Source organism: Stegodyphus dumicola, chromosome 2 (genome assembly GCF_044657685.1).
Source record: "Stegodyphus dumicola isolate Sdum_Otavi_A_Nest chromosome 2, ASM4465768v1".
In the NCBI taxonomy this organism is placed as follows: domain Eukaryota; kingdom Metazoa; phylum Arthropoda; class Arachnida; order Araneae; family Eresidae; genus Stegodyphus; species Stegodyphus dumicola.
The window spans coordinates 142,784,971-142,803,754 of NC_140769.1; the positions used below are offsets into that span (position 1 = coordinate 142,784,971).

The 18,784-nt window shown below is 32.5% G+C and overlaps 1 protein-coding gene across 5 annotated transcripts in view; it reads right to left on the minus strand.

Annotated features, from left to right (window-relative positions):
- The window catches only part of Hmgcr (HMG coenzyme A reductase), a 206,407-nt gene that overhangs the window by 23,428 nt on the left and 164,195 nt on the right, over window positions 1-18,784 (minus strand). For all 5 annotated transcript variants that reach the window (XM_085811156.1, XM_085811159.1, XM_085811158.1 and 2 more), the window contains 3 exons: window positions 8,935-9,040; window positions 6,627-6,733; window positions 6,439-6,502 (listed from right to left, as the gene is read on the minus strand). In XM_085811156.1, coding sequence (XP_085667282.1) covers window positions 6,439-6,502; window positions 6,627-6,733; window positions 8,935-9,040 — 277 coding nt within the window. The remainder of the gene's footprint in view (window positions 1-6,438; window positions 6,503-6,626; window positions 6,734-8,934; window positions 9,041-18,784) is intronic.

Here is an 18,784-nt window from a genome sequence, read left to right on the forward strand (position 1 = left end):
TGAATAAGGCATGTAGGTCCATTCAAGGGAAAGAACGTAAACAAAATAACGTTCGCAAAAAGCAACTGAGAGGTCTTTTGTGTGGGAACAGCACCAATCTATGCACAATGACAAGGCCATCCAAACTATGTACAATGACCATCATAGGAAATATTTTATTTTTAGTGCACCTAAACGACGCATGGGTAGAAACGCCACACCCGCTGAAAATTTAAGTTTTAAACACGTAAACGCCGCAGCATTTCTTCCGGAAATTACAGTATGCCCAGTATCTGACACCTGTAGGACAATTTACCAAACACCAGCAGCTGCTGTTGCTTGTGGATGGCCACTGCTGAAGTTCAAACAGCTATTTTTGCCTTGAAAATGCCCTCCAGGCTCTTGAAACAATGCTGTGAGCGATTCTGAATTCCTCCACCCCACTTCGACCTTCTTCCAACTTCCCGATGATGCAACTTGGGTAAGCCATCCAGATTATGTCTCTAGGAATGCAGTTACTCGTAAGACACGGCCATAGCAACTCGTTATCATTGAAACCAATGTACACTGTACAACTTTCACCGAATTGCTGACCTGCACTGTACATGTGCAAGCTCCATGTCCCTTCTGACACTAATTCCCCCCAATCATGTGTAATACATGTCCATACCTTACTGTACCAATCAAAAATCTAGCTTCTGATCAAATCTGTCTTTAATTTCTGCATACAACTATACATTCAATGAAGTGGAAGTGGAATTTCAAAAAAAAAAAAAAAAAAAAAAAAAAAAAAACACATACGCTTTGAAGCTCTCACTTTAGGGTATTTAATTAATAGTAAAAGCTTATCATAATCAATCAACTTCAATTTGAATATAAATCAAAATTAAGTTAATGGGGGGAAAATCACTGTTGCCTTTTAATTGAAAAATATTCTCCCCTTTTTTATATTTAAGTAACTTTAAAAGGAAATGAAAAAGTGCATATTTTTTTCAAGTCAAAACATTTTTAGTTAACAGTTATAGTTAGGAAAGCAGACCACAAAAATTTTGGTAAATCTCAACCCTAAATTTCATACCAATATCTTAATTGAAAATGTTTGAAATAGTTTCTCAGGATTATTTACATTCACAGGGATATATATTGAAAATTTTTATTTGCAGTTTTCTTTACTTCATTAAACTTTAAAAACTCGTGAAATTATAGAAGAAATGCTTTAAAACATGAGTTTCCAGAGTTTTTTTTGCTACACATTCCTACTGCAAAAAATGAAACTTCCTGTGTCCCCTTCCCTAATAATAATAATATTACCTACCTATAAGGGACAATAAGAACAAAAACATCATTTATAAAGGTTTTAAAAATCGCTGTTTCAGACATATATGGTAAGAAGAAAGAGGGAGGAAAAATGATAAATCAATGAAATGGATGCACTTGCATGTTTTTAACAAGATACAGTACAAAGTCCGTAATCCAGACGTCCATCATCTGGAATGATCTATAATCCGGACCTCAAAGGCATGAACTTTTTCTTTTTGTATGCTTTACACATGCGCGTTTAATGTATAACAGACCGTATAAGCTAGGCTAAAATTACCTTTACTGATTCTAAGGCATTTCAGTTAATGTTGCAGATTACGCTGTTCCTTAATCTTCTAATTTGATCCGGCTTATTATTTTTTGCATACTGTTAGAGCAATTCATAAAAATTAAGCTTGAACTTTCAATTATGTCAAAAAGAGTTTCCAATTCTGGAGCTGCCAAAGGATCTACAAAGTGAAAGCATGTTTCGATGTCTATCAAGTTAGTTAGTATTCTCGACACAGCAATTATAGGACTTGAACAGTGGAACTTTGTAACTGAACAAGAAATTATGTCTGTTTATAGAATTAAAGAGAAAGTATTAGCACAAAAGAATGAAGCAACTTAAACAACTTACACTGAAAGAAATGTTTAATAAAAGTAAACAAGTTTAAGTAAACAAATAAATATTACGCTTTTTGTAAATTTTGATACCCTTTAGATCATAATTACTCTTTATTTCATAAATTAGGGCTTCATATTTTTAATTGTATAATTTCTGCATGCCATCTTAATATATTTAAATTGATGATCTATAATCCAGAAAAAAACCCTAATCCGGAATCGCTGAAGTCTCAACGAGTCTGGATTACTGTATTCAGATTTGTACTGTATTCAGTTTCTGGATGGGGGGGGGGAATTGTGAAACGTAAATCACTAGCAATACTGAGTTTGCTTCAATACTTTGTCTTTAATGCTACAACTGCTGAAAATTCTTTTGTGCAAATAAGTGCTTGCAAATGGTAAGTACATTTGTAGTGATAGCTCTGCTATTCTGGGATAAACTTCAAGCTATTTCACCCAAAATAATGGCTAATCCATTGTTTAAATACTTTTATTACACAAATTAGGGAAGTAACATTTGAATTCACCAGTGAGGTGCTACAAATGATTTGATATTATTCTTGATGTGCCCTCCTTCCAGGATCCCAAATAATTTGGGAAAACAAGATTAATTTCAGGCTAAAATTTTAGGTACCCAGAATTCCAACTTATCACAGGGTTGCCACTCAAAGATGAGAACAAAATTCCAATCTGTCCACATAGTGCACGTTGGTTGTGCTGAGAGGTAAATTAATAATGGTACCATTTGAAAACACAAAAATTTGCCAATTACACATGACTTATATATAATCCCCAAAGCATTACTATTATAAACTATTATAACAATAATAGGAGTTATTTCTCCACTAAAGATTGAGATTAGAATCTGCCCAATCTGGATTAAAAAATGTATTTTTTTGGAGACACTTTGTGGCTTAAAGAAAGAAATCTATTTAATGAAATTTTAAAATAAATTCAGGTATTTTATATTTAGCAGTATACATAAGCAAAAGATATGTGCATTAAATTTTGTGATAGCATGTCATCATACTGCTAGAATTAGTTTCAGGATTATGACAGAGAAAATTGCCTGAAATTTTAAAGTATTATTAACTAATAATAAATAAATTTAGAGGGAAGAAGCCACATTAAACCCTTAACTGCTGCAGGCCTTGCTCAGCCGATATATGCCTTACTTGGTCAATGCGTTAACTGCCCCGGGTGTGTATGTATATATATATATTAAAAATGTTATCATTTGCTTTGTGCGGATACCAGTAAAATTATTCACAAAGCTTTGGAATGTAACACCACAATGACCTTGACAAAGAATAAAGAAGGATACTATTTCAGAGAAGATGGGGGGAAGGAGATTGGAGGCGGGATGTTTCTGAAACGGTTAAAATAACAACTGCACAATTATTGGTCGTCTTTCTCTTTTTATTCTGCCTCTTCCTTTTTAATTTATTTCATTACTAGTTTGTAGTAGGTGCTTGTTTTTAGGAATATGGCTGACAGTGAAGACTAATGACTGTGCAGTTACTGCTCATGTTTCTGTTTGAGTAAAACATATTTTTTTATTCTGTGTCTTTCATTTTCGTTTACTTTGTTACTACAGTTTAAAGTAGGCGCTTTTTTTAGGAATATGTCTGACAGTGATGACTAATGACTGCACACTTATTGCTCATGTTTCTGTTTGAGTAAAAAGTACTTTTTTTACGAATAGGTATGACAATGAAATAGAGGATTACTTTCCATCATCTTCACAATCGAACACCTCAGAATACGATATTACATCACATGAAGAGGATTGCAACTATTCCCCAAAGATGATCGACGCTGGGTATGACTTAATATGAAAAACTTGCTTATGCTGCCTCCACACTTTCTATTTAGGTGTACTGATTTTACAAGATACAACATTGAAACCTGATACTACACTTTACTCGTCTAAAAATAAATTGATCGAAACTCCATTTTGGGGGATTTTCTTATATTTACATCTTTTTTATTATACTTTTACTTTAAACATTAAATTTTGTATTTTAATTTTTCTTTTATTCTTTATTTTGTGAAAGTAAACAGTTTTTAGACAGCAAACCATGCACTTATTTTCTCCCTAATACATCGCACAACTACGCGTTCATGTGTAAAAACGGATGGCACTGGGGAGTGAATCTTGTACATTTTTCGCAGCAGTTAAGGGGTTAAATGATATGAATAACATTAAAATAAAGTTACTTACTTAAAGTACTTACAAATACTGAGTTGAATGAAATATATTACTACACGATTTAACTACTACATATGACACTGGCTTCCAAAAATCCAGCGCAAAATGCAAATTAACAATTTTTGAAAAGTGAATGTTTGAAAAATCACTGTGGATGCAGATAGTAATAAGCAAATACTTAATGTTACAGCCAATCACAACTGACTGTTTGAACACATGCGAATTTGGCAGTCATTGAAGATATTAGCATTCTAAAGGATTTTAGGAGGTATATTTTTTGATGATCTTTGAGTTTTCATGGCTTAAACAAAACAAAGGGCAGATAGTAAGGGCTACTGAGCAATCAGATGCATCAAAGCCCGAGAGTCAAAGAAACATGTCACTCCTTTAATTGGCTTTGATCATTCAACTATTTCTTGAATATGGAAACAATTCCAAACATGTCAAATAGTTGTCCAGACATCTGTGCCAGTCAATGAAGGGTTACCAAATAGAATTGACAAGTGACCTTCACAGCTGTTACACTAAGGAATATGTAACGTCATTTGTTACACTTGTCACAATATCTGACAGCATTATGCACTGAAGACTACATGAAAGAACTGCACACTTCAGTACCAAGGTTCTGTGCTGCACTAAAGTATTGTCAACATCTCTGCTCGAATGCCTCAGATTGGTGCACCATCCTGTTCACAGGTAAGTCCAGCTTCGACATGGAATTAGATAATATGAATTTAAGTGTCTGGACAGAACAAGACGTACAGAATCAAGCTCAGAACAACTCGCATACAGAGGTGGCAGCACAGTGTGGGCTGGAATTTCAGTGGGATATCACTACACATCTATGACTGCAAGGCACCAGCACCAGGATGAAATTCTATAACCCACCCTAAAACAATGTTGCAGCAATTGGTTCTCATTTCTTCCTTTATAGATGATAATGCCATTCCCATTGAATCAACAAGTAAAGCAAGGGCATTTCTTGTATGGAGGGGCTACAGTACTCTCCTGGAACCATTACCATTAAATTTACACCATTGGAAATATTTCGGGTTCCCTTGGGAGTGCTGTTTACCTCCTCCAGCCAGTCTCTAATAAGTGGCAACTGGCCTAATTAAGGAATGGCCATTACTAGCATCTGCAATGGTTGATCCTCTCACTGAAGGCATAGGCAATTGCAGCAAAGTTTGTGTGAAGGTCTGGGGTGGTTTACATACCTTTTACGTTTTATTTGTTTCTAGCTCTAAACATTAAGATGTTAATAACCTAAATATGACATCATTATATAATTCACAGAAATTAAATATTCATCTTAACATAATGTTCATAATGTTTGTTTTCTTTTATAACACACATGCATATATACATCTGCCACCTTCACATGCAATTTGGCATTAATCAAAACTTTGCTTTTCCACTGTTGTTTATTTTACCATCACAAACTTTTGGAAAACGGCATATATTCAAATTTAAGTAAATATATATACAATCAATTTTTCTTTTGTTTATTGATTTACAATATTTCTTTTATTTATTTATTTTTTTTGCTTCTTTTGTAATGCAGTGCAACCACATCTACCATAACCAGCCATGTGAATAAAAGAAAAATTTACTGCCTTATAAAATTATCGGATTAGAGAACACTATGCACATGCATATTCCACATGCTGTATGTTCCTGCACATATATGTCTACACCTGCATATTTCTACAGTTATATATTATGCTTAGTATATGGAAATGACAGGAGAAAATATATTGAGGGAAGGTTTTTTTTTATTTCAATTAGAAGAAGAAATATGCACCTGGTTATGAAATACTTGTGAAAAATAAGAATGAAAACCAAATTCGGAGGAACACCAACTAATTATACTATAACTTCTTGCATATATAAAACATATCAGGTTAGATATTGTAAAGTTAACAGACTCAAAAGTGTTTTAAATATGGTAAATATGTTTGCAAAAAATGTAAATGATTTTATACCTGTAAAAAATGCAGTAAGCAATGTAGTATAATTTTTAATTATAATGATTATTGAGTTTTTATTTCTACTAGAAAGGAGAAAATAAATATTCATTAAATTATTATTTCAAAGTTACTATTATTACAAAGAAGTATTAAATGATACTTCCTTTCTAGAATCAATATTACCTACATTCAATCAAAAAAATTAAAATTTTTATCTAAAAACCAGTCTTTAGCCAGTTACAATATTAAAAGATATCAGTATATATTTTTTTTATTTGCAATGGTGATCAATTCAGATTTTTTTTTTTTTTTTTAAATTTTGTATTGAGAAATAATACATTTGAAAATTACCTCTCTGACTACTTCAGCTGGGATTGTTGCTCCACACACAACGTATTTACCCCGTCCTTGAATCCTAAAATTATTAGAAATATATCATATATACCTCAGAAATGTCCCATTTCAATATATGCCCTAAACTATTTTTGAACTTATGAGGAAGCAGAAATAGTTAAATTACAAAACAAAATGCTACATACCAGTTGATAGCTGCTGGTTTTTTATCAGTACAATAATTTCCACTAAGACTTATAATTTCTACAGAAGGAAAGATTTCACACAGCTTGTTAAGAGCTTTATCTGCCCCCTAAATTGAAATAACCTTTAATTAATTATGACATTTTAAAGGCTATAAATACCAAACAGCAATATATAATAGATTAATCTGCAAAATATAGTACAGAAAGTTTATAACCACAAAATAAAACAACACATGCAAAAACGGGGGTAGGGAAAAATGATATTAAAGGATTAACAAAACTGGTATTGGAATATTTCACTAATTTCAAATTTACTGACAAAACATCTAATTGGCATTGGAAAATTTTATTAATTTCAAATTTACTAACAAAATATCTATGTTCTTCAAACCGAAAATTTTAAACATCTCTTAAGTTTGACTGATATGAGTCAAAGTGGTTAAAGTTTAGCTGATATGGAATATTTAGGCAAAAGTATTTAACATTATCTTTAAGTTATGTGATACAAATTATTCCTTTTCTGTAGAATGGAGCTCAATCTCATAATTCTTCCAAGGTTCCCACTAAAATTCAACTTTTATTTTTCCTCATTTTCTCTAGACAAACAGAACAATTTCCCTGACTTCAAAATGTATTAATTATCAAATTAAGAATAATTTTATGCACTTACTAAAAACAGCAGATATGTACACCACATGACTTCCTTGTACGGAATATTAAATTATACGCATTTTTTCCTGCACTTTATTTAATCTTCATTTCTCGAATTTCGTTAGAGATATATTTCTCATTTAATTCAGTTCTCACTTTTCGGCAAGGCAAAAATACATAAAAACTCAAAATATTTTCATTAAAAATTGAAAGATTTAGAAAAACGTGAAACATCAAATACAATTAAAACAATCAAAAATAAACAATTTTTACAATTAAAATTACAGTTTCTAGTCAAAAACAAACAATTTGGCCAGCAAGCATGAAGGCAGATTTTTCGGTGCACAAAACTAAAAGTTTCCTTTTGGTCCTACTTACCAAAAAGACACAATGTGCAGAAACTGAATTCACTATTCTGCTAAGTTTCAAATGTACACAAAAATGGTCACTATGGTAAACAAAAATTAGGCTTAGCTGCACTTAAACAACTTTTAAATTGTTTATAATTCTACAATTATTGCATGCAGATTAACTAAAGGAATAAAAACCTTAACCGGAAGATAAGAACATCATAATTCAATCATTTTTAAAGCAAAAAATGCACAATTTACTAAGATATAAAAATTAAAAAAACTGAGCTCATAGAGCCAAGTAACAAAGTGGGTATATATTATACTTTTGGTGCGACTAATTGCAACCAAAAAGGGAGGTGCACAACTACATATTATAGCAGTCCTGCATACAAAATTTCAAAGTTCTGAGGCTATTCTTTTTTGGTCATGTGAGATACATACATACGTACAGATGCCATGGAAAAATCTCTTCTGAATCCATTTTAAATCAGTTTTCTAATTCGTTTGGAGAAACATAGTCCTTTATTCTGTCCTTACATATATATGTCACACAGAAACATGGTTAAATTGCATTCAATAGTGGTCAAAATGGATATTTTCATTGAAATATAGTACCAGAATTTTTCGTAATTACAATACTTCCTTTATTTTTGTACAAGGAAGTAAAAACATTCCTTTGGGATTGAAAATAACAACAATTTGTGAATTTATCAAGTGATAATTAAACTACTACATCTCAATTTGTGAAGATGGGCACACCAAAATGGAAGCCATGTGGAGTTGCAGTGTGGAAAAGGTCCAGTAAAAGGCCTTGGCATTAACAAGTAGCTCTCTGCTTTAGATGAGACAATACTGAAATATTTTGTTTTATAGTTATCATTTAAAACATGAGTTTTTATTATTGGAGAGGACTGATCCATAACAGCCCCCACCCCAACTTTTTGGAAAAGTTCCGATTATCCCAACATTTCGAAAATTTTTTACATTTTCACCTTGACTACGTTTTATTTCCTAGATTTTCCAGGTGAGGAGGAAATTTGTCAAAATGTTTTCCAAGACCAATGCTAAAGCATGCTTATTGCTAAACTTTGCTTTTTTAAATCTATTGCCCGATTTCCACTGAACTATATCTGAAGCAAATACTAGATCCGTCAAAGATTAAGCCGCACTGTCACATTTTTCTACTGAATTTCTTCATTAGAAGGTGGCCATATTTATGAGTGACACGTCACACACTTTTTCACAAAGTATCACATTCTAAAGATTAATAACATAAATCATGAAAAGCAGCAAGATATGCATACCTTTGATAACATATTCATTCCCATGGCATCTCCAGTAACAGCATTGAAGCGCAAATAAGCACAACAACCAGCAATTTGTACGTCTATTCTCTGAAGCCTCGCAAATCTGAAAGTTAATTATAAAACATAATATGGAGAGAAATGCAATATTTTTAAAATGTACATTTAAATAAGCACTGGTAAGAAGGGAAAAAAATGAGTTAGATTATTGCCTAGTAATTTAAAGGATTTTAAAATTAAATAATATATAAATTCAAAAACTTACAGATTAAAAGTTAACAATTCAATGAAAGAATCAATCATTATTTTTTTTAAATAAAAGATATTTAAAAAATGCATAAAATTTTTATTTATCTTTTCAAGTTATATGTCTAATACTTAATATATAATTTCAGAATGAATTTGCTAATAGTTTTGCTACAGTTTAAAAACTTGCCAAAAATCACATATCTGAAATGGGATGTTCAGAAAGCAATGCCCAATGGTTTGGTTTATTAGAATACGGCAAAGCACTTGAGGGCTATCTGCCTTAAGGGAGAGATGCCTTCGTGGAGGACTTTTTAAGGGAAACTGGCTCGTATACACGTTACACATCGGGAAAACCACGAAAACACCCACGCAGCCAGCCCGTTCGCGGGATTCGAACCTCCAATGCCCAATGGAAGGGGTGACATTATTCTATCACAAATTCAAGCTATGCAGGGACTTTTGCAGTTAATGAATAAAGAAAAGATTTATGTATGTATGCTTTCCACTAGATTTCCTTAGATACGAGGAATTCCACAAAATTTTCAGAAAAGCAAAGACTATAATTCCATTCTGTTAATGTGAAAAATTCCTGCAGTAAAAAACATCACCTCCTTTGAGATGTTAATAATATCTATTTTTGTCAAAGCTAAGTGTTTGCTGCAAAGAAAATTAAATGTAACTTGAACAAAGAATTTTTATTTCAAAGACTAAAAGAATTTTACTAGAAACTGTAACAAAGAATTTTTATTTCAAAGACTTATACATGCATTTCACTTTTCAATGCAAAATTACCAAAATACTGAAAAGCACTTTAATGTTTGAAGAAAATTTTAAAAAGAAATAATACAGAACAGCAAGTTACATTAAATGTTAAAATGTATGATTCAAAATCAGTTTTAATTTTTCCCAGAACATCTGTAAACATGGAATTTCTCCCTGCTCCTTTTAATTTGAGTTACTCAAAGTTTGACAACACAAGCAGGGTAATAGTCCTTACGTTACAACAAAATTTCATCATTAAATTTCATTTTGGATACAGAAAATATATATAAGAACTAGAGTGAGAAATTTAGAAACATTCACATGATATGGGAAATAAATAAAGAAGGTACTCTTCTGCTATCGGGGATCGCATTCAGAAATGTAAGTGTGTATGCATGTGTGTATGGACGTATTTGCAGATATGTGTATATAAGGTACACTTATATAGGTACATATTTATATATATATACATGCATAAACAAATAACATCCAGACACACATGCATATATACTTTTCTCACTTCGGTGCTCACATCAGAACAGTATCCTAGATAACAGGGTTCGTACACTTTTCTGCACACGGAAATTAAGGACTTTTAAGGACAATTAATGAAAAAAATTAAGGACCTATGAGCAAATGGGAACTGAACAAATTCAATTAAAAATACTATCTGTGCATGAACTTCACTTTTGTAATACTGTCCAAGAAACAAAAGTAGGCAGCATTACTATTAAACATAACTTAATTAACATAATTATTAATAAGTTATAGAATAAAATAAAACTTTATGAAATTTATCAAGTAGCATTAAATATTTTACACTTATAATAGTTGGACATATTAGAAAGAAGATAAGTGACATTTTATTTACATTTTACTAACAGTTAGATTTATTAAGATTGTTGTTTGACTTCTAAATTAATAGTTAGCTTTATGTTGATTTTTTCTTTTATGTCTCATTTTGCCACATACTTTCTCAGTCTAGAGGTTTAGTAAATAGTAGGTAGATTTTATGCCAAGCAGCATAGGTTAAAATGAGAAGTAAAATCATAATCAGCATGATTTGTAACAAAAGACTGGCTGTTGTCACCACTGCTGCTTGTCTAGAGAGAAACCTGCTGATCAGAACAAACCTGAAAGGCCTGATGTAGGCACGGCTGGCAGGTTTTGAAAATTAGTTGGGCTCTGCCTGATGCAGTTAGTGTCGTAGCTTCGCATAGAGTTCCAGAGGTTGAAACCCAGTTAATATACATTAAGGTTTCAATAAGCCAATAAAGCACCAGAAGTGATCAGTTGCTTCGTATTATTTTAAATTTCACTAGATGCGAAGAATAAGTTTTATATTAATTTTTACATTTTTGTGTTTTGTCTTGTGACCACAGTAAGGATTAATGACAGGCAATAATTTGCTTTATTACGCAGATAATTTTTAAGGGTAAGCAGTTAGTTATAAATAATTAAATTAAGTAGTTAGATAACCTAACTCATTATAGATTTACATGGCCACTATTAAATTTATCTTTTAAAAATATTTGTTAAAAAGGCAATGTTAAAATCACAATCTATTAACATGCCACAGTTTAAAATATATGTAATTTATGACATTGATTCTTAAACGATACTGGCCCACCAGTGGCCGAGCAGTAAAGTAGCTAAACACTGGTAGTTCAGTCCGAGGTTCGAAACTCACGAACGGGCCGTCTGCATGGGCGTTTTCATGGTTTTCCCCATGTGTAACTTGTATACGAGGCAGTTTTCCTTAGAAAGTCCTCCACGAAGGCATTTCTCTCCTTAGGCAGATAGCCCTCGAGGCTTTGCCACAAACACTTAGTCTTAAACAATACTAGAATAATTACACATTACTACACATTACTGAAAGGCCTGATGTAGGCACGGCTGGCAGGTTTTGAAAATTAGTTGGGCTCTGCCTGATGCAGTTAGTGTCGTAGCTTCGCATAGAGTTCCAGAGGTTGAAACCCAGTTAATATACATTAAGGTTTCAATAAGCCAATAAAGCACCAGAAGTGATCAGTTGCTTCGTATTATTTTAAATTTCACTAGATGCGAAGAATAAGTTTTATATTAATTTTTACATTTTTGTGTTTTGTCTTGTGACCACAGTAAGGATTAATGACAGGCAATAATTTGCTTTATTACGCAGATAATTTTTAAGGGTAAGCAGTTAGTTATAAATAATTAAATTAAGTAGTTAGATAACCTAACTCATTATAGATTTACATGGCCACTATTAAATTTATCTTTTAAAAATATTTGTTAAAAAGGCAATGTTAAAATCACAATCTATTAACATGCCACAGTTTAAAATATATGTAATTTATGACATTGATTCTTAAACGATACTGGCCCACCAGTGGCCGAGCAGTAAAGTAGCTAAACACTGGTAGTTCAGTCCGAGGTTCGAAACTCATGAACGGGCCGTCTGCATGGGCGTTTTCATGGTTTTCCCCATGTGTAACTTGTATACGAGGCAGTTTTCCTTAGAAAGTCCTCCACGAAGGCATTTCTCTCCTTAGGCAGATAGCCCTCGAGGCTTTGCCACAAACACTTAGTCTTAAACAATACTAGAATAATTACACATTAAAAGCTACAAAACATGTGTAGCAACAGTACTCAACAAAATATTTATGCGTCTTTTTAATTTGAAGCCTTTGCAGACATTCTGGCTAATTTATATCAATTTCCTTCTCTTTAACCCTTTGATGGTTATGAACGAGTTCAGCTTGCAATCGAATCGTGCTTCATAATGCACGCAAACAAGTTCCGCTCGGGAGCAAGATTTTGACCGAAATGGTTAGTAACGAGCACTACTCGCATAGTGAAATTTTTTCCCAATAAGCGCTGACGAGCTGACTTCGTTCGCCATTTTTATTCTGCACTGATTGTGTTTCAAAGTAATGCTACTCGCGAAATTTAGTTAGTTTTACTGTCTACAGATGGCAGTACGAGTTCCATGAATTTCTTTGCATAATGAAGGTGGATTTTTTTTTGACCTTGTTCATTTTATACGTATTTTGGCGCGGTTTTTAGGGTGTTTGTACAGTAAAATGGCTCAAAAGCGAAAGTTAGATAGGTATGATGATGATTATGATTGTGATACAGAAAGCTTATCAAGTTTTGAATCTGATGAAGACTTTGTTCACAGTATTTCAAGCTCAGAAGACGATTCAAGCGATGAGGAAGATTTTTCGAGTGTTCGACAGTGGTGTATAATTGATTCAAGTTCTCACGCTCCTAGCCAATTTAGTTTCACTGGTGATGTAGGCATGAAAGCTTGCGTGACAAATATTTCTGAAATTCTCTATTAGAAAGAACCTACTAGACGATGTGTGGTATGTTGCAGCAAAAATGATGCTAATGGAAAAAGAATTCGCCGTGAAACACGTACGTATTGGAAAGACTGTAATGCCCCATTATGTGCAATTCCATGTTTTAAAGTATATCACACACAAAAAGATTTTTAGGTAATTACTGTATTTATACTGTGCTTCATAAAGTTTTACATTAGTTGTATTTATTTAGTCCTTTCAATTTAATATTTGTCTTATATTTATAATTAACTATTATTATTTATATAATTGGTTATAATCATTTATAATTTACTGTTTAATAATTATTTTAAAGTACGTAAAAACTGTTATTTATGTACTACAAATACTTTAAGAAATTTTTAAAACGCGCGAGGCGAGCTATCTACGGCATCGCCAGAGAAAGGTGACATTTTCGGAAGAACGGCGGGAGAAAACAGCTGCCACTTTCGACTACTGTTTACTCCTAATGCTGCGCGAATTAAGTAAATGGAAACTGCTCATTTCCATAACTGTCAAAGGGTTAATCATCTTTTCTAACAATTAGAAATTTGTTTACAATATGCAAACCAGTGTTCTCACTAGTTTCTGCATGCTTTATCTCCTAATTAATTAGTCTATCCACAATGTACCTATGAGGGTTTATTTGTTCTGATAAAAGTTAAATAATCCAAAATCCCAGACAGATGTGCAAATTATCGCTCTGTGTTAAAGCAACTACAAAGGTTTAAATAAGCATCTTATTTAAAAAGGACTTACAACATAAAGGCATGTTCTGATGCTAACAAAATCAATTACAATTACAATTAAACAAGAAGCGTCAAATTCAAACTAAAAATGTAGACTTGGTGATCAAATATTATACAACTTAAATTTAATTTAAGCTGGCTCAGTAACCCAATCTTCATAACAAATTCAAATGTCAGAAGTGATAATGCAAAGACGAATAACTACAAATTATCAGAACTGACAGGAACTAATGCAGCGAGTATGTGGAGATCAGAAACACACTCTGTCTTGCACTCCATACGCCTCAGTTTAAAAACTATCTAAGCAATTTGCATTCTGGTGAGAAAACGGAAATAGGAAATTACAGTAAAGGCTGAAATTACAAACAACTGGGTAATTTACATAATAATAACTGTACATACTAATAGCAGTACATATATTTGAAGAATCTTTCTCCAGCACGTTTCCTTTTCATTTTAGAATTTAAAGATTTCTATTACTCTAAAAACACTAAATTTAGAAAGCATATAAAAAGCTGCTAATTTTATTTCTTTAGTAATATGAACATTCAGAAGCAATATGAAATATATATGGTAAGGGCTGGTTACAGAGACGGTGTGGCAGAATTTTTAGAATTAAGTGATACACCAAGAAACAAAATCTAGAAATGGCAAAACCTTTATAATTTAGAGGAGGCACTGGAAGCAGAATTTAGAAAGGCAATAGGCAGCAGAATTTAGGATCTGCAGAGATTGCATCAGGTGAGAAAATGCCCAGCCCTGTGTATGATGCATTCAGACATATAATATGAATCATTTAAATTGTCAGTTTTCAATTTCTTTAATAAAAAAAAATTCTTTCTATAATGCCTGTCCTTCTGATAAAAATAAAAGCATTTCTGATATTTTCCATGCCTGTGTCTAGTGAAAATTAGAGAAAGTAAAGGGAAGATAAACGTGTTAAGAAAAAGATTCTAGTATCAGAAGTAAAGCATTCAAATATTATGTTTTCTTTGTTCTTCCAGACATTCTCCAAAAAGTAAGAAATTCATTGCAAACTTTCTGTAAAATACATCCATTATGTGATGATACCATGGAGATATTTTTCATTTTGCCACATATTTCTCGAATCTTCTACAATCGCGGGTCTATAAATCTTGCCTTAAAATTCTTAAGTAAGTAAGTATTAGTAAGAAATACACCGTAAACTTTCTTCAAAATACATTTGTTACGTGTTAATAGCATGGAGATATTTTTCTGTAATTTTCTAGAATCTATGAATTATGCCTTCAAATCCTTCAAACTTTCTAAGCTGCAATGTCTGAAATCCTAAAGAAAAATTTTGTAACAGTTTTTACTGTTACAAAATTTTTTGAGAGAAATATTTTGAGAAAAAATATCAAAAGGAAAAGGTGTAAAATTAATTTTATAGAGAAAACTGAATATTCTGAGAATTCTGAATACTCTGAGACAATTCCATGGGAAAAACTCTTACCATGAAAAAATTTAAAAAGACATTTTAAATTACGAGGGCCATCCAGGAAGTAGATTACGTTTCCGTCTGTGTCCGCTAGGGGCGGGGCTAGCGCGGCCATCTTGGGGTCAGAGCGTTGCGCAGCTCAGTCTGCATCTAGCCGTGCTAGTGAGAGGTTCGTGCTGTGCTCCGTTCAGATACTGTGACGGTTTGAAATGACTGCGTTAATTGAAAATCCCACGAGGTGCGCTCAGTAATAAGGTTTCTGACTGCAAAAAACTGTAAACCGATAGAAATCTGTCGGCAGCTTCGTGAAGTGTATGGGGACAACATTATCACTGAAGGTGGAGTGCGTCAGTGGGTCATAAGATTTCAAAATGGCCGAACCAATGTTCACGACGAAGATCGAAGTGGGAGACCCAGCATAGTGACCGCCGAACTTCTCGAAAAAGTCGATGCTAAAGTCCGTGAAAATCGAAATTTCACAATAATGGAACTTTCTTTGAGTTTTCCACAAATTTCGCGAAGTTTGTTGCACGAAATCATCAGCGAAAAGCTTGGTTACCACAAGTTTTGTGCAAGATGGAAGGCAAGAAAAGGTAACGAAGTGGTTGAAGGCGCAGGCGGCCGAATTTTTCGACGAAGGAATTTCCAAGCTCGTACATCGCTACGATAGATGCCTTAATTTGTATGGTGACTATGTAGAAAAGTAGTATTTGAGTGTGGCTTTCATCTGTATATAATAAAATTTGTTTCCTATACTTTGTTTATTTTTTTATTCCAAAACGTAATCTACTTTCTGGATAGCCCTCGTATTTACATAGCTATTTTGCTTTTGCTAAAACTGTTTCGTTAATTGTGCTTTAGAGTATTATACCTTGCTTATTTTGCAGATTCAAAATATTGTATAATAAATGGCCAAAATGGAACTTTACAATATGACAGCAAAAATTAAAAACGTTTTATTTTAATGTTATTTTTTAAACATAATTTCAATATCTTACCACTATTTTAATGAAAATTATCCATCGAAAAATTCTCAGATTTCGAAATTAAAACTTTTCTACAGAAACTGATCTTAAAATCGCCAAAATGCTGATAAGTCGCCGAATTCAGAGCCGTTTAATAAAAGAATTCACGTCCCGAAAAGCCAAAAGTTGTTTAAGAGCTCTTCATTAGAAAAAAATGAAATCATTTTGAAATACTTATGCTGCACTTCTTTTACTATAAAACTCGAAAATCAAACGATTTATATTAGAAATAGGAACGAATTATAACCCATTCAAAAGATAATATCTGTCAGTTGAATCACCGAAAAATATTCTTCCAAAATGTTAATTCACATTCAAAATAGCAGACGTAGAAAGAAAGAAAGAAAGGGAAAAAAAAAAAAAAAACAGAAATTTCAGATGATTAAAATTAAGGACCTTCTACTGATTTCGGCCGAAATTAAGGACTTTTAAGGACCAAAAATCAATTCCAAAAAACTTAAGGACTTTTAAGGACTCTTAAGGACCGTAAGAACCCTGGATAAGTTCAATGTAATAAGAAGTTATAATGAATGTTTTCATTCGTTTATTATTCATACTGTACAAAGTTATTTTCTCATACCTTATAGGTGTTAATGCAATTTATTTATAACAGTAATTGCAGAAAACGATACTTGTCAGAAACGTATCTTGGAAGTCTATAGATATATCAAGGAACTGGCATTATATCTGCGAGATCTCTATGTGTTCTGTAGAATCATGCAAATTCATTCATAGCTCTAATAGAAATGGAGTTAGAAACATTTAATGAAAGTTCACACAGATACTGAGAAACTGGTGTCGTATTTCTGAGTGCTCTTTGGAAACACACGTCTTAAAAGCATCGGCATCTCTGATTTTTTGGTTTCACTTACAGTATTCAGTTAAAATCCTTATAGGATAAGCCACATGTTTACACTCAAAGTTTTAAGTAAAAAATATATCACTCAAAATTTATCTTCAGTTTTAGCATAATTTATTTCTCTAGCAATGGACTATCACATTTTTTATCAAAGACTTCATAAAATAAATTATTTGGTGCAATGCAGTTAACTAGGACTAATGCAGTTAACTAAAATAATCTGAAAAATTTTAAGCATTTGCAAAATTAACATGTTGACTGCATGCATTTGAGGTTTGCCTGTGGCACCAACATGAATTTTTTATTACATGATGTATATTATGTTGAAATATCATCTACAGCAGATAAGGTGAGTTATATAATTGTGTTAAACACATTTTTCGTAGGGAAAAGGTTACAAGTGACCCCCGAGGTGCTGTAGACTTGGTATTAGCAATTGTTTTAAATTGTTGTGCTTCAGTTGCTAAGCAACTACTCTGATTTATCAGCTTTATCCAGTGCATTTGTTAGACTCTGCCACTTTACACAAGTTTTTAATTAGCTCTTACAAATATGGCTTATTATTATTATATGTTATATTATTGGTCAAGTTCTTTATCCGACAATGCAGTTTTACAAAGACCCTCCAAGAGACATCGAAAGCTATCAGATGAGGAGGAAAGTTCTTCTAGTAGTCAAACATGATGAGTCCTTCCAGAGTGCAATGGCACTGAATTAAGTCAGACAGCGAAACTGAAGTTGAAGATGGCATACATGAAGAGCTTCGTGCCAAAATGCATAATCTTTTGGGAAATCAAGCCAAGATCACATTTTTGAATTCGAAAGGAATCAATACGTGCCAAATGGAGATTTTTGCTTGAACAGAACCGCATAGTTTTTATTTTCTATTTGTCATAGATGAAATAATCCAAATGATCACAAATGAAACAAACATGCATGTGCTTTGCAAAAATATCAGAACAGCAATTGTATCATCTAGATCAGTCACACAGAACAAATTCTAATAAAATAAAACATTTCTTTGGTCTCATTATATGGATGTGACTGGTGCAATTGCCAAAAATCAATCTATGCTGGAGTAATAATGAAGGATATAATTTATTCTTTCTTCGTACAGTCATGTCAAGAAATCGATTCGAATTACTTTTGAGGTTTCATTTTAATAATAATGAAAAAAATCTAAACAATAATTTAAAGAAATTTTATAATCTACATGAATTATTGCACATGGATATGTCATTAGTGCCATTTTGAGACCACACAGTATTTCGCCAATATGTAAAACAAGAACGTCACAGATATGGTATCAAAAATTTTAAATTATGTAGTGGGCCATGATACACTCATTCATTTCAAGTCTACATGGACAAAGACAAAAATACAAATCAAATATCTGGAAACAAATCGTTTGAAATTGTATT